The sequence below is a fragment of the Pimephales promelas genome, chromosome 12 (assembly GCF_988280905.1).
Source record: "Pimephales promelas chromosome 12, fPimPro1.hap1.1, whole genome shotgun sequence".
NCBI lineage: Eukaryota > Metazoa > Chordata > Actinopteri > Cypriniformes > Leuciscidae > Pimephales > Pimephales promelas.
In genome coordinates, this window is record NC_142780.1 from 27,032,880 (window position 1) to 27,059,060 (window position 26,181).

The 26,181-nt window shown below is 36.7% G+C and overlaps 2 protein-coding genes across 9 annotated transcripts in view; one reads left to right on the plus strand and one right to left on the minus strand.

Annotated features, from left to right (window-relative positions):
* Positions 1–4,118: 4,118 nt before the first annotated feature.
* pnp4b (purine nucleoside phosphorylase 4b) lies at positions 4,119–13,288 on the minus strand. Its single transcript, XM_039680001.2, has 6 exons — positions 13,180–13,288; positions 12,236–12,408; positions 9,546–9,649; positions 5,649–5,824; positions 5,337–5,527; positions 4,119–4,566 (listed from the first exon to the last, which is right to left on the minus strand). Exons 1-6 carry the CDS (start codon positions 13,200–13,202, stop codon positions 4,322–4,324), a joined length of 912 nt encoding a protein of 303 aa, XP_039535935.1. The 5' UTR covers positions 13,203–13,288; the 3' UTR covers positions 4,119–4,321.
* Positions 13,289–20,697: 7,409 nt separating this feature from the next.
* kiaa0319 (KIAA0319 ortholog) overlaps positions 20,698–26,181 on the plus strand; it is a 34,371-nt gene continuing 28,887 nt past the window's right edge. For 7 of the 8 annotated variants that reach the window (XR_016145765.1, XR_016145766.1, XM_089117854.1 and 4 more), the window contains exons 1-2: positions 20,698–20,816; positions 22,017–22,192. The gene's annotated coding sequence lies outside the window, so the exon portion shown is untranslated. The remainder of the gene's footprint in view (positions 20,817–22,016; positions 22,193–26,181) is intronic. The other variant, XM_089117856.1, reaches the window with a different exon arrangement.

Genomic DNA, 26,181 nt, shown 5'->3' on the forward strand with positions numbered 1-26,181 from the left:
AACAAAATAAGCTAATTTAATTTCCTGCACATAATAGCATGCATTTAGAAGAATGGAGTTAAAAACCCATTAAAAATGGATTAAAAATTTAACCCATTAAAATTTTTTTAATGGAGTTAAAAACTCAAATTGTTAATGTTAACAACTTCAGCATTGCGTGTGTAATGTCCTTCCGATCCTTGTTTTCGCATGGGTCCGGTTGCAGTCTCTTTTTTTCTGCAGCCACTTCGAAGTCCGAACCAAGGCTTTTGCATTTTACAGAGGGTGAATCTCCAGTTGTCACTGGTTCGTTTTAACCTTTCTGGATCTGCCATCAAATTGATAAGTTTAATTATATCAAGTGCTGGCCGAGACTCCTTCTTTATGTGTACAGATGTGACGTAATGACGCAAAGACATGCTCGAATCTCCCGTGGAAATCCACCAGTACCACTGGAGTTAAAAACATTATTACAAGCTACCGTTTTGAATCGAGCAGATAGTTTTGAACACTGGCAGGTTATGTATTTTCTCCATGCAGCTTTAAAGGGATACCACCCCAAATACAAATTCTGCCAAAAATTTGAATTAACCAAAAATGAAAATTCTGTCATCATTTACTCACCCTCAAGTTGTTGCAAACCTGCATGAGTTTCTTTCTTCTGTTGAACACAAAGGAAGATATTTTGAAGAATGATTGGAACAAAACAGTTGTGGGGCACCATTGACTTCCATAGGCCTTTGACTATGGAAGTCAATGGTGCTCCACAATTGTTTGGTTCCAATCGTTCTTCAAAATATCTTACTTTGTGTTTGGCAGAAGAAAGAAACTCATACAAGTTTGCAACAACTTGTGAGTGAGTAAATGATGACAGAATTTTCATTTTTGGTTAATTCATTAATTAAGAGAAGGTAGCATACACCGCCATCTTGCTTCGACGAAAGAACACATCTGACGTCAAACATGACTTTCCTTCTTGTAAATACGAACTTCCCAGGAGGACCCCACCATAACCAGTTAATAGCCTATAAGTCTACTTACCAGAATACGGCAACTGTGTTTAGTTTATTCACTGATTTAGTTCGGAAGACCTTGGGGGTTTGGTTTAGTGAGCTAGCCCTATGTCTTTTTTGTTTATGTGACAGAACTACATACGTTATTTATAGAGAACATATTTTGTTCAAAGATAAACTTGCAATGTGCTTGCAGTTCAATCACATGGCTTTTACAATTGCTTGGCCTTCACAATTCAGTAGCTTTGTATATGTGCTTTGTGTATAAATTATCAGTGCTGAACTTATGGATTTGATTTTCCTTTTGCCTCTGTGCATTATCTCCTTGTTCGGTTGTCTTGTTGGTTTTCTCATATTTACAGAACATTAATTTGTAAAAATGAGCAATGACCCATGAGATAATTGCTCTCCATATGTTAAGTAATGAAGCTCTGCCCAGACAAATGACGCTTGGGTCTCTGGTCCTCTGTAATGACATCCTGGCTGCCAGGTAGGCAGGCACAGACAGATAGAAAGACAGTTCACCATCGTCACCACACACAGCACTTCCCTGGTGGCAGAGTGAGTAAAATAAGCTTAAATTAGACATGCTAATGATGAATCCATATGTTATCACAAAACTGGTGTTTCCTAGGTCCCTATACTGTAGCTCTCAGAACAGTAGTGGTTTAAAACACAGAACCAATGAGTTAATACAGACTCCTTATCAACCTGTTGTGACTTTTAGGCAATGACTAACACAATGTGTCTGAGAAAGAGAAGCAGGACAGTGTGACATGTGTGTTGTGTTGGTCACTAATTGCTGTATAGACACACAGATGGGTTGGCTGGCAGTTGTAGTGTGAGCCCAGGCCATTATGAAACGCTCCAACTGAGTATTGTTGTGAGGAGCTTACATCACACCTAGCAAACAGTGACAACTGCACATGAAAACAACTCATCCACACCTCAGATGCTGAGATATTCGCCATATGATACCTGCGATAAGGGTTGCAAACTTCTTTTCATGACAGTTTAGCCAAGAAGAAAGATCTGAAAGAGTCTGAAAGTTGCAGTTGGTGTGTAAATGTACGTTTTTAACCGTTTTCCACTTGTTATTTCTAACGAGAAAATATCCATTGCCTGATAGGGTTGGCAACAATTCAGCTGCCTAAAGTTTTCGGAAGCAGCCCTCTTCTCTTCTCTGATGATGTGTTTACTGGCGCGAAGGTGGGACAACCTGTCAATCATAGCAATAGCAAACACTGATACAATGATCCAATCAATTCCCAATGGACAAAATCAAGTCCTGCCTAACATGTTTGCCACTTGACTTGAAAGTGGCATGTGTGTTTATGTAAAAGTCATGATGTCATGTTGGTCTTGATCACTTGATGTAACTATTTTAAAATGCATTCCTTACTTGCAAATTTGACTTAGTTTTTTCAAAATATATCTGTCTATATGTCTTTGTTGAAATCATTGTGATGTGAAAAATGCTTGCGTTACTATTTTTCAATCATTTGTATCTCTCTCTTACAAACTTATTCAGCTTTGCTGCCAAATGAATTGCCAGCTATTTTTAGGAAGTCCAATTACAGACGGTCTTAGCCTGGACGTCTAACATAAATGAAGTACTTTTTGTCCCTCAGATAGCAGCAAATTGCCTATTGCGCTATCAAATCTCTGACAGGTGTATCAGCATCCACACAGACATTTTGTCCTGGGTGTTTTTGGAACACCCTTTAAACATGATGACATTTGGGAAGAAGTAGCAGGTCTGGATTTCTCTGATTATTCCACAATAAGCAGTTTCGTCCTTGCTAATGTGCGAGGCTGTGAGCTTAAATGGTCGAAGTTCAGCCTTATGTTTAGTGAGAGATTTAACAGTCTGAAAAGAGTTTTAGATCCGTCTTTCTTGCAAAACTTTCAAAGACCCAAAGGTTGTTAAGAGAGGACCAATATTTCATGCTGACTCCAAAAAAAAAACGTGTGTGAGTTTGGGCCCAGTGAACTTTTGGTTTCTGCACTTGACATTCAAGGAAAATCAAAGAAGGTTATGCCCGCAACATCAACACAAGTCAAAACTCTTGATTAAGTAAAAATCCATTTTATTGATAAGAATACACATTATAAGATGGGGCTAATTAGAAGAATGACTTTTTGACCCTGAAAGTTGCATCTTAGAAGAGCAACAATGAAAGTAAATTATGAGTTATTCAAACTAGTTTGCCCCAAGCTAGTATTTTTTACCGTAACTGACCTTATCACATAAATACCTGCACATAAACAACTCATCTATACTCCAGATGTTGAGATGCAGTCTATATGATTCAAATTCACCAGTGTTTGTTAACATGGTCATTATGCTCTTAAAAGACTGACCAAGTAGATGATGCACTAATTTTAATCTGCTATTCTGAACATTTTAGTCATTAATATTTAGTTTGATTAATTTTTGATTAACATTAGGAGTCAGCAAAATTGTATGATTTTTTTTTTTAAAGTTTGCTTCATATTGTTTTGAAAACAAATTAATCTTTGTCCATAGGCTCACAATAATAGAAAATTCAGTGATGCAATAAATGGTTATGCGAAAATGCTATATACATAATTAAGTTGTAAACTCTAATGAAAACTTTTAGATGATTTCCTGCTGCAGTCTTTTGTATTCAGTTTAACACTTTCAGTGTTGATCTTAATGCTCGACTGAAATTATGCCACTCTGACAGGAATTCTATTTACCTTCCTTTGAACATTTAGAATTACAAGAAATCCTCAGATCTTATGAATTATCCACAGGATTATGGATTTAAATGTCTGTCAAAGGAGGTAGATGCTTTTTTTTTAACTGCATGTAGTCACTGCATCTACCAGCAGGGGATATTGAGAAAACCATACAAATACAACCAGTGTGTGGTTGGACACTGCGGTAACAATTATTTGAAATATTGGTCCATAATTTTTGCGAAATACTCATTTAATGAACCACTGAAACGATTTTGGAAACATTATTTTAAGGTAAAAAAAAAAATCGTACTTAGTGTTGCTTTAACATGTAGATTAAGAACCATATCTTCTGAAACAGAGTGTTGTTTTTGCCTTATAAACATGGTTTGAAACATGTTCCCATTGAGTTGTCAAACGTTTCATTTCAACTATAAGGAGGTTTATTCACTATTTTTTGTATTTTCATATTGAAAAGTCAACAAGACAACTGGAGATCAAATACATCCTCTCCAAGAGCACAACCAGATAAATAAAGGCTAAACATAACATAGAGCCTTTAGAATGATCTATTTTCTCCAATCACATGACTTCCACACCGCCAATGATTGGTTTGATTGACCCTAGACGGTATTTGAATAGATGCAATTGTTGTTGATGGTCTCCACTTGGTGAGAGCGAGCGATGAAGGTCATGAGCATGTTCTGGAGCATCTCAGCTCTCATCTTGCTGATTTGCAGCACCTCCTCATGATTCACTTTTTCCTCACGACTGTAGTCAAGAGAAACCTTGTTGGTGATGAGCGATAGGCCAAGGACCCGCAGTCCGCAATGCTTGGCTACCGTCACCTCAGGAACTGTGCTCATGCCTTTCAAGAGAAAGAGAGAGAGACTCTTAATTACATTTCTGTTCTGGCACAGTAGGTAGTTCATTAATAAAACAAAACAGGTCTGGGTCTCATGTAACACTTAATGAGGACTATTGGGGTCCTGATATATACACAGGCGGGAGGACGCATACAGGAACCAGTTGTTGACCGGTCTTGCTATAGGAGCCTACTTAGCGCATACCCCACACTGCTGCCGTTCGGTAATCGGAGTCTAATTATCTAAGACTTCATTCAACTCATCAGAGGACCGGGAGAAAGTATAGTTTATGCCAATCATATGGACAAGAGAGTTATTCATATCACTGATTAACATAATCACATTGATTGAAGTGGGCTAGTTTGTCCCTTTGGGTGGGCCTACTTTCCTTCAATTAATATGGCAGGTCTGCTAATATGGCAGGCACATCATTATTAACGAGCTATCATTTTCCTGAAGCACCAATTAAAGCAAAGACACTACACACAAAAGAAAACAGCAAGTTAAACCACTCAAACTCCTCAGAGAGAGGAAACCTGATGCAGTATGGGATGACTTTATTATTTATAAACTATATTATCCTCTTTATATGAAAAACCATACATTAAGAAAGGACTGTAAATTATTTTTAAAATATGACCAATAGATGTTTAGAATTGTCACAGATTATCTGACATGTTTTTGACAACTTGAGTTGCGCATTTTCAGCTCAGAATTTTTTTCATACTCGTTTTTGCCAGTTTTCCCCTTTGTGTATTGTGACTGTCCATACCAACAGAGTCGCTCCCCAGGATGTGCAGCATGCGTGCCTCTGCGATGGTCTCAAAGTTGGGTCCACTAACCATACAGTAGACTCCCTCTCGCACAAAATTAGAGTAGCCCAACTCAGCAGTGATGTCCAAAACTAATTTCCTCAAGTCTTTGCTGTAAGCATCAGACATACAAGGAAACCGGATCCCAAATCTGAGGAAGTCAAGAAAGAACATGCACCATCTTTTTCATAAAATGGAAAACAATTCTGTAAAATAATAACTCTCACTCTTTCACACTTTAATCTGCTTTTTTATCTCCCTTATCTGCGTACCGTTCATCATTGGGTCCACACAGTGGGTGCTGTCCAGCAAACCCCGGCAAGTTAATATGGTCCTTAATGACCATAATGTCTCCCACTTTGAAATCCTGACAAAGACCTCCAGAGGCGTTTGTTACGATAATGGTCTCCACACCCATCAGCTTGAAGATCCGCACGGGGAACGTGACCTGGAAACATTCCCATAAAACACAAGCTGTTATACAGCAGGATCTCTCTGACATATTATCTACACTTTCAATGATACTTATGCCTGGTTTAACAGAGGATTAGCTCTCTTTAATTAGGACAAACAAGTAGCTTTTATAAACGTACCTTAGAAAAAACATTACTGGCATGTTTCTTGAGACAAAACAATGGACTGCATTTTTAAAATATGTCCGTGTGAGTTGTCAGTGCAAGTTGTTTTCAGTTAAAAAACAACTCAAACATGCATTTTTAGTCCAGGGCTAGGATTAAGCCTTGTCTGTGAAACCAGGGGTATATGTTGCCCCTATTGGCCCCTTCAGAGTATTTAATGGAATAAAAAAAATCAAGTGGCAGGTGTGTCTTCTCAAAATTTGGATAAGAAGATAACTGACAGTACAGAAATAAAAAAAAAATAAACAAATAGAATATATTTATTTATATTTTTATACAATTAAGTTTAAATTTATTTGATCAAATTTATGGGCAATTGGACAAAAAAAAAGCCTTCTTTCATTTCAGAAGACCACGTGGGTAACAATATCCACATGCTTAAATGTGCAATGGTACCCCACAGTGCCTTAACCACAGTTTTAGGCAGGTATTAAATAAGCTTTAGTAATTCCAAATGGGATAAATATAGGAGTGTAGAGCAGGGAGCCATTAAGGGACGTGTCAGTGTGAGCAGGAGATGAATAATGTACTTGTGGGCTCACAGTACAGCACAGCTCAAGAGGGATGTCACAGTCTGTCAGCCTGCTCTCCAGCTGACGAACCAGGGTAGACGTGTCGTGTGGGGCTTCCACGAGGAACACGGCCATTACAGACACAGACGGATCGCCGATGTGGACCAGAAAATACGCCTCAGTTTGGTACCCTTTAAATCAAAGATGACTTCTTTGTGGAACGTAAACTCTCAGAGATCAAATCGCTTCATATTTGAGTCTTTAACTCTCCTGAGAGAATTGGTCTAGGTGCTGCATTAGGTTACCCGTCACCCGCAGTTTGATTAATGCGCACTATTACAGAGTAATAATGATAATATGTCTATAAGACAATCTTGTATGTCTCTTGGCACTGTATCATGAATTGGCATTTATTTCAATTTCAGGGAATTCACTGAGAATGGATTGCACTCGCTGATTGCGTCATAAGCTATTTGCGCATGCTGTCTGTGTTTGGATTCACTGAAGTAGTATGCAAATTACATCATTTGAATATTTTAAAAAATGTCTATACGCCTGGTTTCTGTTATGTATGATAAGTCTGCGAGTAAATATTAATACAGAAATCTTCTGAGGTCACTGCCACTAAATCAGTAACTGAGATGCAAGATTTTGTAACAAGAGAGCAAGAGTCTGTGGTGTGAGTGAGAGGCATGAAAATCGCACAGGTTCAGTTTACTGTTGAGTGAACTGACATACAGTAAAGCATAAATATTAGGAAACATCAGATGACTTAAACTGCTCAATGACACATATTATGAGGCCACACAACTCTCTTTTTAACTCTGAACAACAGAACGCAGAAGTGGGTATAGTGGGATGAAAAACCCCCAATAAAGTCTAGAGATGTGTACATTTGAGACAAGCCCTCTAAATGCATCTGAACACTATAAAGCTGCTTTACTTGCTGCAGAGAAACAGAGGTCAGTGAAGGGCTAACTAATCTCGACTGTCCAATTACCATCCAAAGCACAGCTCTCCACAACAGTGAGATCGCTTAAAGAAACCATAATAACTGTTTGTTTTACCAAGGGCAAACATGAAAGCAAGTTTTGCATCATAAACTGTAATGGAAATGAGTTGGGTCCAATTTTAGGATACAGTGAGTTGGCACCGATTTGCACAGTGACTCACGGATATGAGTCAGCTAAAGCAAAATGAACAGTAGGTACAAAACCAGCTGTCACAGTTTGACAAAAGATTTAATAACCAGATTGGTTGAGCTTCTAAATTGGCAAAGAGGACACTGACAACGCAACGACAGAGCAGGTTACTTTTGATATGAAACACAGTCTAGGCTTTCAAATTTTGTCAATTTTATTATAAAATTTAAACAAATGTGGCATATCGCTGTATCTGTGCTCCTAGCACCAAATAAACATGAATGAACATCAGAAGGTATGCTGAAAGAGACAGTACAGCTTGGTAAAATGTATCTCATAGTCATTCAGTGAGTGTTTCAACGGCAGAAAGACGTGAATAAAACTTTTATTGTGAACAATATGTCACGTAAAGCCAATCAATGACCATTTTATGTTACTTAGCTTGAAGAATTAACTCTACAGAGGAGCATTTTGCTAAATATATCCACTATATTATTGAATTAAAATATATATTTAAATTTTCTATCCTTAAAAACTACAGGGCTATAACATTATTATAAAAATTATATTAATTATTCTCACTCCAGACTAAACTGAAAAGTTGGCAGCCTTGCCTTACAATACGTAATTGGATTCCCAATGCCATGGTAGGTTCTTCTGCTCAATCCTTGTCATTTTTTTTAATAGAAACAGTAAATGAAAAAAATACTGTATGTACCCAACGCCTTGCCCAAATGTTAGGATGTTGTGCTGGTAATGTCATGGGTAAAAATGTCATCATAAAATATTATAATAAGGACATTTGCTTCACTGTTTTTAACATCTGCCTGATTTGACCTGACATACCACGAATTGTTTTCCTGCGTCCTATTTAGGACAGATATGCAAATTGGGCTGCAGTGTGTGTTTATGTGCCACAGCCATCAAAATAGTGTTGTAAAAAGCTCGAGTTTGATAATACAGGGGGCTGATGGATTTAATGCCCCAGCCTCATATTAAGAGTAAAAAGCTTTTGGCTGGCTGTAGAGGGCATGGTGGCCATGACAACTGATTGTAATGCATTGTGTCATGCTGTCAGGGCTGCAATTACAGTGACAGTCCCACTCCAGGGCAAGAGGTTGCAGATTCCTTGGTAAATTAGTAAAAAGTGTCTCTCTGGCCCCATGTGCAACAGATAATTTATTCCCCTTCAGACTTTGATGGAGAGAAAGCCAAGAGCTCACACAAATCATGCTGCTTGGTTGAACTCCGGGGTAAATTAACATTTGAAAACTTATAAATTAACAAGGACTTTTAACCGATGTGAAAATGTGTTCATGATTAATGTCATATTTTTCAAAGTCAACATGCTTATGCATTCAGATTCCTGTTCACAAACGACTAGGAGAGGAAGCTGAATATTGTCAATGAACTGCTTTGATACGCGAGTGACAGAGCAGTGAGTAGTTTGTTTCTCCTCCACACCTGCTTTTTCAGCATTCAGCCTCGGTATTCATGCATCTCCTGGTTGGGACAGATAAAGTTAATGACCCATACTGGAGGCAACAGCTCCTCTCTGTTTTAACAAATAGGAGCTGTTTACAATGAGTTTACTCGTCCTTGAGGTGATGCTAAAAGGAACCAAGGCCACTGCTTGAAACGCACGTCAGACGCCACAATACTTTACACGACATCGATGCCACAGAGTCTGTCGGGATCTGTGATACAGCTTTTGCTTCAAGTAAAGAAACCACTGTGCTTGAAGTATTATAAATGGATACAGCTAAGAACCGTATCAAAAGGCAAGATGAAGTTAAATCAGTTAAGGGCAAGATAAACAACAATATGGCTGCAGTAGCACCTGCAATAGAGGCATCAAACTGTTTATTTGAGCTCACCTTGCACAATGAGTAACCCTCGTACAGATGAAACCTTCCTTGCATGAAGACACAGGACTCGCCTTTGATTTGACCAAACACCAGGCACCCTTCATGACCAGGAACTATGCATAAAGAGACAAACATTTAAGTGAAAAACATGCTTACTCTTTTTTTTTGTATAATATAATCTATATATACAGACAGACAGACATATAGATAGATAGAGGGGTCCAAGCACTGAAGGTGCTGGAACCCTGTTATTTGTATTTTTTATTTTTTATTTTTTTTATGTTAATATTTTGTAGTTCAAAACACTGTTTTGCATCATTTAATAAATGTGATCATATCCAAATAAATTTTTGGAGGTAAAAGATCAAGGGTGACACAATGTAATTTCAGCATTTCAAATAACTAAGTTTTGGGTGTTAAATAATGGCTCAAATAGACCGCAAACCTCACATGGCATGATTTATTTAAATACTGTCCTCCCATAAACTTTAAAACTGAAAGCAAAACTCTTAAAAATGCATATGAAATAAGGCCAGATGCAAAAACAACTGTCCACACATTTCCATCTCTAATTTTTCACTGCAGGTCTTTAGTAAATCATGCAAATAGTTTTAGTTTAATGCCACATTTGGCGTAGTAAAATTGGTTTGTAAATATTTCCCTGTGAAAAATAAAAAAATATTACTCTACCACAACCACAGTGTGAAGCATCTTAATGATAAAAATGCGGTGTGTTGGGCTCTAAAGCTGTCTCACCCCATAAAGAACCTCCTGCTGTAAAGAATTTACTCTTTGCTCTCTGCCTAATATACCACATCCTATTCATCTAATGCAAAACCTCTCTGTAATGTGCAAATAAAAGGTCAGATGCTGCCATTGATAACAGATGTCATCTAATCCTTTTCTAGAATATGGCTTTAATTGACTAATGACTGTCCCCAAGTCTAAGAGATCCTGCTGGCTTGGCTGTATTTAGAAGTTTATTGATTTGCATTTGCATGTTCACTTTGCTCATTCAACAATCGTAAAAAAGTTAATACCTCCAGCTTAGGGATGACTGCTGATGTCATCAAGAATGGAAGAAACAGGTGGAGGTGGCAATCAAGAAACAGGTGGGGCAAACAATGTTTTCTAACGTTAACTTGTGAGCCAGTAGGAGGCTGCAGTTTGTTTGTGGCTTCAGGAACTTACTTTGACATGGGAACAGGCCGACTGAGCCAAGTGAATGTAAGCTTATGTAAATATACCCTTGAATTTTGGCCGATGAGATGTATTTGGCCCTAAAACCTGCAGCGTAATGAGGTTCTGCTGGAATAATAGCTCTGTTTTTCCAGGGGCCGATTCCCTCTTTCTTCCACGAGCATTGATGAATGGCTCTGAGAAAAAAACTCATTCAGAGAGGGGGCTTATTACACTCACCGTGAAATGTATTTCCTGCAACATTGTAAAAAAAAATGAATGAGCAAATGAACGTTTCAGTGCATGCCGCCTGAGTTTTTTTTTTAAATCAGATTGTCACAAGTTAGCAAAACAGTGAGTGTAATGAGAACAGTTCTGAGATAAATTTAGTAATGCTTAAAAATGACTAATTATCGAAATTAGTTTTATTTAAAAATTAAGTGACATACATACATATTTTGAAAGTAATAAAAACAATGTTTTTATTTTGTATATTTTTTATTATATTAATATATATATATATATATATATATATATATATATATAGGTTAATATAATAAAAAATATACAAAATAATAATATGCACTTGAATGCAATATGAATGATAATTAATTATAATCATATGAATATTATAATTGTATATAATCACTTCTTAAAATGCATCAAATTACTACTTGTTGCAGTTATGTGTGAATATATTATGTATTTTGTCCATATTTTGTCTGATTTTGACTGATTTGATATTGATTTGACACTTGCTGATTTAAATGAATGATCCAATGGGCATTGTGAAGAATTTATTATTTAAAAAATGAGCACAGAGCATCCATAGTTCATTCTCATTATTCAAACTGTCAGTCATTTTTCTGTTAGTCTAAACCAGCAAATTTAAATTATGAAGTGGATTAGAGAAAGAATGACAACACAAATGGATTCTAAGACCCTTATTATACTTTCCCTTATTTACAAGGGCTCTTATTCTCCAGCCATCAGTCACACACGTACACACACACACACACACACGCTACAGGTAGTGAAAATATCATTTAATGCATCTGAACACTTCCCAAGATTATTCACCTCACCATATTAATATTTAAACCTGTCAAAGATATCATAGTATGAACTCCCTGTGGCAGATATTAGGGGCTATTTTTGCTCCAGTCATAATATTTTATTCATAGGCAGTAGTTATTCATTTTGTAGCTCATATTACCAGGAGCTGGGCATAATTTGTTAACCGTACAATACAATGAGAGACAGAATGAAAACCTCTGTGCTTTCAGATTCCCTCAAACAACTCCTGTATCTGTCCAGTGCTATTGTTTAGACTCAATATCCTGACTGAAATGACCACACTATGTAAATTAACATGAGAATGTCCACGACTTCATCCTTTGATTTACTGAATATGGCAACTAAAATGTATTGTGTAGCATTGCTAGGGGAGAGCAACAAGAAAGAAAGTTGTAAACTGTTCCATTAATTCAGCTCTGATACACTTCCATGAATCCGGTTACCTGTGCTCACTGGGAAATTGGGAATGTCCTCATAGCGGATGATCTGTTTATTTGAGACACTGTCTGCGAGAAGTCCCAGTCCAGAGCCGCACACGATAGCTATCTTTGGCCTGTGTCTCGTCCTGCTCAGCAGCCATTCTGTAGTCAGTTTGCAGTCCTCAAAGGAACAGCAGCTGAGTCGGGAGAAAGAAAGACACACCAGAACAGGTCACATTGATAACTGCTCAAATTGTGTCTGATAAACAATAAACAATCATCTGATTATCAGCCAATGCTTACAATGAGAAACATGATAATCTTTCAGAGATCATAAAGACATTTTTATGCAATCAGCATCATATCATAAACAGATATCAATACACCACATATTAGACATTAAATTCCACCATAATTTAAGAACAATCAAACTTTCACTGAAATCATTTTTCATCATTTTTGATTAAATCCCAAGATTTCCGGAGTCAGTTATGGAAATAAAATGGCATAGCACAGAAATTAACTATGAAACCACAGAGACCATCTTGAGAGTTGAAAATATGCTGGCTGAGAATATAAAGCTGGCATAATGTAGTTAAAGCTGGTAAAAAGCTAAGTAGAAATCACAACAGTGGACACATTTACAGTTTCTAGAAGCAGTTTTGATGAGTCCTAAACAGAAGTTTACAGCATGCAGTTATCAAGGCTCAATCTAATTTGCATCTCATTTGAAGATAATCAGACTCAGTTGCTCAGTTGTGTTTGGCAGGACTGATATTTTATTGGCCTTACTGATTTGATTAAATGCATAAAGGATCTTACTCTAAGATAACAACAGTGAAACCAAATTACATTATCAACTGACTCTTTTAGTAAACAGAAAATGTAAATATGATTTCATCAAATGTGTTCCTTTACTCATTCTCTGGTATGTATAATTATATCAATGACATAAATCTCAAATTTACCATGAGTTTTCCTTGGTGTGCATGATCTCAGTCACAAGTAGTCACAGGCTGACAGCACCTGGAAAAAGTGTGCATTTGTTCTATGAGAAAAGATAAGTAAGAGATAGCCTAGAATAACCCCTCAAATGGTCTCGTCTCATTGGCTGCATTAATGGTGAGAGCAGGAAATAATCCTTTCCAAGAAATTATACGACCCTGTCCCCCAAGATACTTTACTTTCAGACACTAAAATAAATGCAATTTACTCAAAATGCAGACAACCGTGAAGAAAGTGAAGAAAATGTATAGGCTATAATGCGTATTTTGTGTTAGATCTACTGGTAACTAAAACTTGGTTGAGAACTGTCACATAGTTCACCCAAAATGTTTTATCGTGTCATCATTTACTCAACCATCCAATCTTGGCTATGACTTTCTTCTACAAAACACACACAAAAAAGCTATCGATGAAGTATCTCTTCAAGAGGGAATGTTCTGACTTAAGAAAGCTTGAACAAATAGTTCTTCTGTATAAAGCTGCATTTTTACTGTGGCAAGAAAATAATCACTAAACACATAGTCTACCCACATCAGTCTATGCGAGGTAGCGTGACTTAGACTATGGTAAAATAGCAAACACTTTTACGTGTTTGTGCACATTGCTGAGCTGTGTGATTACTGTATAAATTATATATTAAGAGCTTTGAGGCCCTAATACTGTGGCTTGGAGATGGATTGGCAGACTCAGTGTTGGAAATGTGTGACTCTAAATCTAAATACGCTGATGCATTTACACCAGTGTCTGAAGCATAATTTTTATATTTGAGCTGAATCTAAAGATAGAAAACAAACTGTAATACAGAAAATAACCTAATCTGAACATTATATGAGAAACCACAATTAGGCAAAATATGTACTTATTGTTTTTCACTAAATTGCATAAAATTGTGACTTTTATAATTTACGCATTTATAATTTGTTGAATGAAACAATCATATCAGCACTCTTTATTTTGTGCCAGGAGTCCAAGGTAGTTCCTGTCAATGAGTAACATAAGCAGATGTTAAATTATGTAACGGATATAGGCCTAAATGATATCCACGCAAAGCAGACTGACCAACAGCGTCAGAAAAGTGAATGGATTAATCATTCATTCAACTTTTACTGAGTTCAGATGGTTCAAAGATTTGTCAAGTGCATATTTCCAGCTGACAGGGAACATAGGGATGTACACACATAGGCTAACTATTAACCTAGCTCTGTTAGCATAGGTCAACTCACTATTAACAGCTCATGTAAAGACTCTTTATTTTTTTGACATTTTACAAGTTTAAAGGGATAGTTCACCCAAAAATGAAAATGTTGTGATCATTTAATCACCCTCAAGTTGCTGCAAACCAGTATAAGATTCTTTGTTCTGCTGAACACAAAATAAGATATTGTAAAGAATGTTGGTAACCACTAACCAGACAGTTGACAGTGGCCACTGACTTCCATAGAACTTTTTTCCTTTTATGAAAGTCAATGGCTACTTTCAACTGTCTGGTCATAGATGTATACACTAGATGTCAACTTGAGGTTCTAAGCATGCGTCAAAACTGCCGCCATCTTGGAACAGCGGTCTTGTCATAGGAAGTAGCAAGGTAACTCTGCCTTTACTTCGAATTCATTGATGGTGGCGGACTTTTGTGCAGCGTATGATATTCAAGGATGAAATCTGAACTAGAAAGAATGTTTTTTTTAAAAAATTCTGGAATCAATGATAAATACATGTCTGACCGTTGGAACAAAAAAAAAACAAAACAAAAAACGATGATTTATGGTGATTTTATTTCCGTTAGACCTGTGTCTATTGACACAGATGCAATAAAGTGGAGGGGCTCCCCTGTTTCAAGATGACGGCTCTATTGACGCATTTGTTCCAATGAACTGCCGTAGCCAAGGTGACGTCTAGTGTACAGTATATGTCAACGCATTCTCACCCCAAGGCGTCACCTTTGACCATGCTTCAATATTTGACGTTTTAGGCGCCCTTTAGCGTCACTTACATGACGCGATCCTACGGCGTCATCTAACTGACGCTAAAGGAAAGCGTCAGTTAGAGGACGCGGTTAGGTTTAGGTGTGGGGTGGGGGTAGGGTACACGCGATCCTAGGGCGTCATGTAACTGACGCTAAAGGGCGCCTAAAGCGTCAGATATTGAAGCATGTCCAAATGCTTCCCAAGGCGTCAGTTAGGTGACGCCTTGGGAGTGAGAATGGGCTGTATATGTCTATGCTGTCTGGTTACCAACATTCTTCAAAATATCTTCTTTTGTGTTCAACAGAAGACAGAAATTCATACATGATGTTTGGAAGGACAGAGTTTTCGTTTTTGGGGTGAACTATCCAACTAATTATTTAATTTGTAAAAGTTTTCAATTCAGTTAATAAGTTATTGATAAGTTACGTTTTAATCCGTATAATTATGTCAACATTCCCAGACAGCAAACTGACATTGAATCAACGTGGAAACGACATCTCTCATGACATCGAAACAACATTGATCTGGCATTGTTTTGTTCATCGAATTATCGTTGAACCAACGTCAGACGCGGCATTCTTCAAAGCTAAATGAAAATCGACGCAATTGGTTTGCTTTCCTAACGTTGAAACAACCTTGATTTCAAGTAGATTTTCCGTTAGTTTTGAAGAATGACGCGTCTGACGTTGGTTCAACGTTAATTCGATGAACAAAACAATGCCAGATCAATGTTGTTTCGATGTCATGTTTCCACGTTGAGTCAATGTCAGTTTGCTATCTGGGTTACTCGTTGTTTATTAGTATTTAGTTTATAGGTTCTTTCAGAGGTGTAAAGTCCAGGGGTCAGAAAGTAAAAGTCCTGCCATATGTTTATTTCAACAGCTCAATAATTAGTGTCTAATCTCCTGGCTGAAAAACTGTGCTAATTAGCAAATCCAGGTGGTTGGAACAAAATACTGAGGAGGACTTTTACTTTCTGAACCTGGACTTTACACCTCTGGGTCCTTTACATACAATCTACAAGAAATCACATCATCATCGGATGGCATCGGTTGGCCTCTGCTGATCCTGCAGTCAATATGATTGCTTGCTCAAAAAGCAGTCTGGTACATTGTTTGCTGCAGTGCGCAGCAGTCCCGCTGAAATCCTCCACCTCCCCCAGCTCCACCTGCCTACATCTGCTATGGGATTTATCTATCTACTCTATTTACAGCTATCTCATGCCTGTGTATCAGTATTAGCAGTAGCAAGTCCATTCTTGCTCTGCAGCAGCCAGTAGTCAAATCTGCAAATTCTTGTGCATGAAATCAGCATTTTAGTATACCCAAGGATCATGTGACATCCCAGCTAACAAAGTTAGGTTCTGAGAACGTTTTTCTAACGTTCCATTTTGGTTGTGGGAACGTTAATTTAAAATGTTCTAAAAACGTGGAAATGTCCAGTTTGCTTAACGTTGCTGGAACGGTGTCTTAATGTTTGCAGCACGTTGCTGGAACGTTAGCATAATGTTGTTAGAACGTTATCCTAAGGTTAGCATAATGTTGCTGGAACTTTATGAGAACGTTTATCAAACACAAATAACCTGATAAAGACGTTCCGATAACGTTGTTCTAAGAACGTTTTTTATCAACGTAATGAGAACGTTCATCAAATACAAATAACGTGATAAAGACGTTCCAAGAACGTTGTTCTAAGAACGTTTTCTCTCAACGTTACAAGAACGTTAATAATGTTATATGAACGTTCCGAAAACATTATTTTAATAACGTTTTGTCCTAACATTTACACAACTTTTAAAGAACGTTAGTGAATGTTCTGGGAACGTTCCCTGTTAGCTGGGATTGGACTGGAGTGTATGACTAGAGTGATGGCTTCTTTTTTCTTTATGTATCAATTTATAACAAGACTATGTCAGATAACAGACAAATAGATTTGTCAAGTCAATAAAATCCAAATCTGACATAATCTCCATCTGGACTGCTATTGGACTGGTGTTGTGTTTTGATCAGATTTCATTTGACGAGCCCTGCAGGGAGGACGGGTGAGACTGACTGACCGTGACTGTTTGTCCAGACATACAGTCTGCCAGCTGTCTCACCAACATACAGGTGCTGTTGGCAGAGCTGTGGGGTCCCTGCAGTTAGCAAATAATCTTCTATCAGGAGCATGTGGTCAAGGTAAATGAACATTTTAGGAAATGGCAGTGCATGTTCCGTATTGCATGCATGTGTTTAATGGATGACTCGGCATGGATATCAGACATGACATCTGTTCACTCATCACAACATATATGGTTAGTTGATGCTGACCTTGCAGTTCAGATGAAGATGCAACAATATAAAGACACTCAGTCACAACCAAAAAAAATCACACAATTATTTGATAAGATTTCAATAATGATGCATGCTATTTAAAACAGTATATTACATCACACACTCGTCTCCAGTACAATAAAATGACTTTTGAAAATCCCATAATTCTGAAACATATTTGCATTCATGTGAAAAGTCACATGACTACAAATATATAGCTATGAAAAGTCAAGCAACACCAGAAACTAACAAGAAACTTACATTGATCGGGTGATGTAGCATATTTTATACCTTCATCATTCTTGTTCACTAACATCAGCTCAATGGACTTAGATCAACCTATAATTAATCATCTCAACTGACTTTATTGAGGTCAAAGGTTAATGATCCATCAAGTCTATTCGATGGGTGGCCGTGACTGAAATGTCAAGCCTGAAACCTCTAGACTCTCTTTTTTTGCTAACTAAAGATGACTACTAATAATGACATCACTTTACTAAGTGTCAATACCATCTTACTTTTGAATCAATATTATGATCTTTGTGGAATTCTTCCTTCGTCTCTCCTCCGTCAGAAAACATTGCTTATTTAACTGCGGGGGAAAAAATTGACTTGTTTCTCTTGGGGCAATTTAAATCAATAATATTTCTGCTTCTTACTCGCATTGTACATGGATCTTCTGCCGATAAAACACTGAAATCAAGGTCACATTGTGTGAGCATGCAAAACCAGATATTGCATTTTCAGGTGAATATCTCTGAATAAAAAAAAAACATTATAAGTAAAATAGATATTTCCTACAGATTATTCATCATAGTCCCAAGAAGTTTCTGTCCCAACGAACTTGACAAATCAGACTCAATTACATTTCAATGGAACAAACTGCTGATGCAATCAGGGAAGCACACATCCAGATCTATAATTCAGTGCGTCACATCAGCAATTTCTCAGCTGAGAGCTCAGGACTAATCATGTATTAATAATGATCTTACAACACAGTCATTGTGAAACTTTTCATGATTCTGTCATTGTTTACTACTTCCGAACTTCAATTACTTTCTTCTGTGGAATGCAAAATGGATGTTTACTGTATAGCCTATGTAAAAATGTGAATTTGGGCATTTTGTTTTAATCAACACATTAATGCTCGACACCATGTTTTACCTTTACATCGGCCTTATAAATGAGATCGAAAGTAGCATATTTGTAATTTAAGTTCTTAAAACGGTCTTATAATTTATAATTGTTATTATATCATGAATCGTGAAAAGCAAGTAATGCAAGAGAGAGAGAAAGAAAAAACATAGAATAATAGATATAAATCTGTCTCAAATATTGCAATTGCTATTTCTGCATAGGTGTCAATTTTAAAGACAGACTGAAATCTTTGATGCTAAGATGCATAATGAAAATGTATGAGAGAAGGAAGCAGATTGTGAATTTGTCATTTCATATCTGCCTTTCATGGTTATGCACATACAAACACCCACACAAAGAAATGTTTGGGAACAGCAACTACAAACTTCAATCACTGATACAAATTTATACTACTCCAGTGCTAGAAATGTCTTGTGTAATGTCACAGAACGGGTATTACATTATCCCCAAAAATGCTTAATGTTCCTTGAATGGAATTTTCTTCGGGTAAATCAGCTGAGGAAACTGGGAAATTACTTTTTGACAAATCACATGTAACACCACTTTCTATTAATCTTTGAATAAATTCAATCGCAAATGAAGGTAGGCCTATTATAATTCAGATCTCATTCTCCATATGCATACGTTACATTATATAGCCTGCGTGTGTGTGTCCGCATAGATATTAGATAATGTGTTTAGTTCCTCTCTATGTTGCATTAAAGCCAAAGCTACACTGTATGATTTTTACCCCCATCTAGCGGTGAAAAGGTATGTGACCATCCAGTGAATATTAGTTTCTGTTCCTCTCAATGGACTACTTGCACTGAGCTTCGCGACACACTTCCGCTTGGAAACAATACATATCACTTACTTCCAGTTATGTTTACTTTCAATGTACAACGGTCAATCATCAATGAGTTGAACAAAATGAGTGACTGTAATAAAGTTTTATATTTTGGAAAATGTATTGACAGAAGAAGGGATATTCTGATGTTTACTGTGAGTGCAGAATTTTCAAAACTCATCGGAACATGAAGTTTAAATCCAAACCAAGCCAATCCGAGAAAGCTGCGGCAGTAAAAAAAAAACGCCATTAGCTATTTCACCACAGGGTGTCAGCGTTCGTCTACGTTGGTGAGAACAGATGAATAACATCAGTACGAAACACAAACATTTATTTGGATTAAATATTGTAATCATTCAGTGTCATTTTTCAATGTCAATGGTTTTACTATTTACATGTTCATGACCAAAACACTTAATTAATTTTCAGAGAAGTTGACTCATTCTCCTCTATGCTGCGGACGTTCTGATCTATGATCGCACCTCGCGATCATTCATTTATTCATTCATTCAATTATTTTAAAAAGACATAAAGAATAAAGCACCAATGCACACGTTTTATTAGTCAAATTCGTTTAAAAAATGTAAACTCAATAGAATCTAAGTAGGCAAAGACAAAAATATTGTTGTTAATGAGAAGACTGCTGGATATATTGCATTAATAATTGGGAGCATTATGGGTAATTGTTTATTGAGAGTTGATTTATGTGTTATTGCAGTAAGATCTTTAAGTTTTTGTGATAGTAAAGTTATGTGTGTTTATGTTCAAGTTAGTTCAGTTCTTGGTTAATTTACTGCTTAATGTAAAAATGTGTCTCTCACCGTCATGGAGAGTGATGTGTGATGACGTCACTTTGTAGGACAATATTTCCTGTTGTCATATTCAATAAATGCTCCACCTGAAGAAACCCTCTGATTTGCACGGTGTATGAGACATGAGTGTCCTGATGGTCTAGGAACATATAGTAAAATAGGGACATAGGAACATTATAGCAGGTTCAAAAGAATTATTACAGAGGTCATAATGCATTGTTTTCATCTATTGACAGTCATAAAGCGTAGTGATAATCAGCATTCTCATGTGGACGTGCGATGAACACTCTCGAAACTCCTGATATGTAATAAGTAGAACGCGGAAGTAGTTTTGCAAGTAAATCCTACGGTGGCTATTGTAGTCCAAGATTATAACATGGCTTCCAGTTGTTCGACCTCGTCCATGAGTGTTAACTCAAACGTAAACGCGAAAGGCGAAGCTTATAACGGGTATGTCCCTCTTTGGCTAATGTACTTTCAAGATGGAGGAGCAAGATGGCGTCCGACATTAGAAGCCCTTACCTACCCGTATGTATTTTCAATGGCATATTATACACTCAAATACTTTATTACTTGAACGAAGTAAATATACATTAATGAGCACATATATTTTTGAAAGAACCAAGTGTTTTTAGCTAAGAATAAACGAAAAGAGTTAACTTAAGTAACGTAAACGCAGGCACTGGCAGGGTTTTGGGACCCTGTAACGTTATGCGTCTAAACGGTTATCCACATGTTGTATTTGTACGTCGTGCTACTTCATTGTCCAAACTTTCAAAATGTTACTTAAGTCACACTCAACAAATATGAGCTGTTTTCCTGGTTTTCTCGAGAATGAAGTAAACAAGATGGATGGCTACGGGTAGGCTAAGTGTGAAGTTGTTTTTGTTTTTGTTTTTTGAGAAAGAGCGGTCCACTGACAATGATACAGCTATAGAAATTCTTGGGTTTTATTACCAAATGTTTACATTTTATAGAGACTATTTACATTTTCTTAAGTATATTTGACCGGTGAGTTCATTAGTGAAATTGAAGATGACACAATAATTGTATCCATTGCCAAGGTCATTTGAGTGGTTGCCAGTGTGCAAGTGAAACGTTTACAAAATCGCCAGTGAGAGCTTGAATTATCTATAGAGGTTAAATTGACATGAAATAAAAGGTCACCTATTCATCTAGGCCCATTTTCTAATGCATGTTAGCATAGTCTACCACCTTATTGTGAACAGTTCATCTGCGCTTATTTGATTTTGTTTATTTATTTTTTTATGTTCTGAAGTTTAGTTAAATGATCATAAATGAACATGTTGGTGAAAACAACTGTTCTCTGGTGATGTATGCAGGACACTTACATTCATTTGCTGCACTTTTGAGTGCATAACGGTATACCTATATCTCAAAATCCAAATGATTAATAGAACAATCGCCATGCACCCTACATTTTTTTTCTCTCTTTCTACACTCATATAGCCTACATCAAAATATGTAAAATATATCTGCTGCTACTTCTGATTTCTAGATAGGCTATGTAGGCTATAATATCACCCTTCAACTAAGAAAAAATAAAAGGTCAGAATATAATATGAAAGTAGTGTATCCCATACAGAGCTTACTTGATGAAAACAGTAAGGGTTGGCATTTTCCCATATTCATCTTCACAGGAAGGGAAGTAATATAAGAATGTTGTTTTGAACTTCAGTTTGATGATTTCCTCTGGGTTTTCCACAGATGCTGAAAAATAGAGTCATTACTGTCTCTCACAGATATTTTTTAGAGGAGCCGGTGTTGAACATGTGAATGAGATCATCCTTCTCACACAATGACATGGGTACTTCACGTGGCAATCAGGCCTACCGACAAGCCGGTTCATAAGGAGTCCAGTCAGATACCCAACAGAGTATCAGGTTTGTACTTCAGGATGTTAATTATAGCAAAGTAAAGCATGCTTATTCATTATTCATCATGAATAGTCATGGGTGCTTTGCGTGGTGAAAGGTCAAGAAAACAATCTTTCTGTTAGTCCTCTTAACTAGTTGGGAATTGACCATGTTTGAAGGGTAATAGTTTTACATTTGATACAGTACCAGCACTTTTTTGATCCATATTATGTGGCATATCATAATATTGGATGAAAATTTGACTCTTTGAATGAGCTTCTTTACTCTTTGCTTATTATTATATATTATTATTAAAATATGCTAAATGATCTATTCTTCCATAATTTCACAGCTGCTTTTGGTTGTCAATATGGATTATTTACATTTACATTTTTACAATTAGCTGACACTAAATGTTTTATTCAAACCGATTTACAATTGCTATATATGTCAGAGGTCGCACGCCTCTGGAGCAATAGGGGTTAAGTGTCTTGCTCAGGGACACATTGGTGTCTCACGGTGGATTCGAAACCGGGTCTCTCACACCAAAGGCATGTGTCTTATCCACTGCGAGATAGATTGCTTAAAATGACAGATTGTGTTTGAAAATAGAGATTTGAGCTGTATGAGAACATTTGCTTCTATAGGCAGTTATTGAGCTCTGCATGTTTTATCCAATGGATGCATCTCATTCTGACCTCAACTGGAGGTTTAAAATAAAGGTAAAGTGAGTGAATTAATCACAGCTTAAAGCCCAGGTGAGAATGAACTGAGAAATAGATCTCTATGTAATCTATGTAATCAGATCAGAAAATACCCACCAGTTTTAATAGTCTGAATAGATGTTTTCCCATCATTCTATAGTGGCCTCAGGCATGTTTGTGCCACAGTTTAGCATCACTTCTATCTTAAAGGTGAAAGAATGCTCATTGTGGAGATGACAGGGTTTGATTATGAGTGATAACATATCTGAGAATGTCATTGGTGGAATGACAGTTCAGTGATGGGAGAATAGATTTATCAAGCTCTCTCCATCTCGCTCAGCCTGTTATCTGTCGCTGCCATGTCATGAGAACATGTACTTCCATAATCTCTCTTTGGGGATTCCTTACTATAATTTACCTCCTTTTGTCACAGATCTGTGGAGGGACATGAATTTTCTCCCCTCTCAATGGCTCAAATAGCTGTTAACCTAGAAAAAATCCCTGAGGCAACATATCAGCAATGATGTGCTCCTTTTGTGACCATTATGAGATATGGCCAGGAAGATGTCCCAACGCGAATCATATCAGATGGTCAGATGTGTGTGAGAGGTTATAAATGATGAGAAAATGCCTCTTTTTTTCTACACTGGTCTGCTGGTGGAAAATTATATAAATAGATAATAAAGATAATGGCCTTGCAGTGCTATATTTCACAATATGATATCACAAACTGATCGGGGCTGATTGTCGCACAGAATTTTAACTGAAAGTTATTACAGGAAAAGGGTATTTTTCATGAGGTTGGGGAAATTCGTCACATTTTATTGACGCTTTAAATGATTTACATATTAATTACAATAATTGTTGGACAAGATATATTTTTATATTATTAAGTTATTATATTTATATGTTGTTTTTAATAATACTTTAGTTTCAAAATTGTTTTGCTTAAAATTCTTAAAATTTCTTAAATTTTCTTTAAAAAGGCAATTACAAAGAGAACACAAGTGAATCGGAAACCCATTTTTGGAGGATTTAAAAGCAGAAACGTGAGTGATTTGTAAAATGTAAAATGACTTGAATTAATTATTCTGTTAACTTGTTTTATCAAAAATAAACCCACACTGAGAAATATTTACTATAGTAAAAAGTGACATTCGGCTCCCCTATACAGTTTGAGAATTGTATTAAAATATATTTTAATATTTTACTAATACTAAATGGTGATTTAGGAAAATGTCTGATCCTCAGGTGAAAAACAAAAGCAAGTAGTTTTTTATTAAACGTACATTTTTATTAATTCTTGACAGAGCAGTTTCATGTATCAGCAATAATTATCAAATATGTTGCTATTGTACAATCTTGAAAAGAGAAAATAATATAATTCAGTATTACGTTTTGCATTTCTTTGTGGTTTCAGCATCACCATACACACAAAAAAAGAAAATAAATAAATAAATAAAAATCACTTTTGGTGGTAAAGCAGGGACCCATAGTTTTGGCCCTTTTCAAAAGGATGTCCCTGTAGGCAGCATGTTGTCTTTTTGTGCATTTGACCTGAGAGAAAGCGAGAAGCGTCGTCAGTCCTCTCATGCCTGACAAGTGAAGAAAGGTTAATGGTTGTGTATTTCGGGAACGTGATTCATTCTGTTTCACCTTATCTGAATAAGAGCACCACGTGGGTTTGCATATCTTTGAATTCATTAGAGCCCATTAGCGAGAGCTTGTTTCAGTCTGATCCATCGCTACATTCAGGACGCGGGAGCCTTTTGTTTCTCAAATGCCAAACACTTTACAAGTGAGCACCGCAGTCACTCTTCTTCGGGCAAGGGTCAGGTTTCAAGCGAAAATAAAATGAGACAGAGGTCAGACAAGATCAGAAAGTGAAGAGGGCACTTTCAGGTGTCTGAAAGATTTACTAAATGACTCACAGAATATAATTTGGTAAATAGGTGAATTAATTGAACCTCCATCCATACTGCTTGTCATTGCTAGAATATTCCATACTTGTTGTTTTTTTAGATTGTTGGAGGATAATGATTCATGCTAATGAAACAAAACGTTAGCTGCTGAGAAATGGACTCAATGTTTCCATGTTTGAGAAGTTGTCAACTTTGAGTTTTTATGCATTGCCTGTCTTGGCAATCAGAGCTCTGCTACGGTCAGTAGTCTAATTCACTCATGCTGACTAACAACATATGGCGCTACTTCTGTCAAACTCGCATTTTTAGTTTACATTAAATATAAAGAAAAGCCACAGTCAAACTTTTGAATCCCTTCAACTAGTGTGCGATATCGTCTACGATGTGAAATACAACATACTAAATCTGATTTCTTCACCATGGACAATTTAAACAAATTCCAGTTGTTAAAATAATAACTACAGTATAGTGGTATTCCCTGAATACTTAAGTTACAATACAATACAATACTTCCCTGAAGTAAGGTGACGGCGTCCTGTCAATAAGCTACTATTACTACCTCAATCACACTTGAGCTGTTTCTTTTGTTGTCTTTTGAGCATAGAATCTTTAGTACTTCTATTACTACCTCAATCACACATATAGATGTTCTGTTGTTGTCTTTTGAGCGTAGAATCTATTTCTCAGCTGTGCAGCATATACCTGACACGACTCCCAAGTTGCTCTTTGTAGAAATGAAGTTTTATTCACGGCCTGTAAATCACTGGCCATAACAAAGTGAATCTCCTCAATAGAAAGATTCATGTACATTTAAATCATACAGTTGAGCAAGTCTTCTTCACTGTGATTTATTCTGGTGCTTGGTTTGTTAATGATCTATGTAAAATCATAAAAAGCTGTGTGAAAGGTTAAAAATTAAATAATTTTTTTTATTGTTGGATCTATTTGTGCCTTTTTATGATTAGATTATAAATCAGCAGAATTTTTATTTAGTTTTTTTTTTATATTTAATAGTAGGCCATGTTTTTTCCCCATTTTGCTTTAAAGGTAGCAGTACTCATACTTCATATTTTGTGTGAAACCTGATGGTTATCTCCAGAAAAGACTATCTTGTGTTTCAATAAAAGCAAAAACATCTGACTGTCTGTAAAAAAGGAGATCGCCTCCTCTCTCTGGACTCCCCAAACGATAGATTAAGTTTATGAGGCTGTCAAATGTGCCTGTGATGGTGTGCAGTTTCCCCTTAGTTATACAGTGAGTGGTGGTGAGTTGTGCAGTTGGGAGGACATTGTTATTCTCATCTCAGTGGTGTTTACACCCTGGTGTGATAATTTCATGCATGATCACACACACACACACACGCACACACGCACGCTCTGATGCTTGGCCA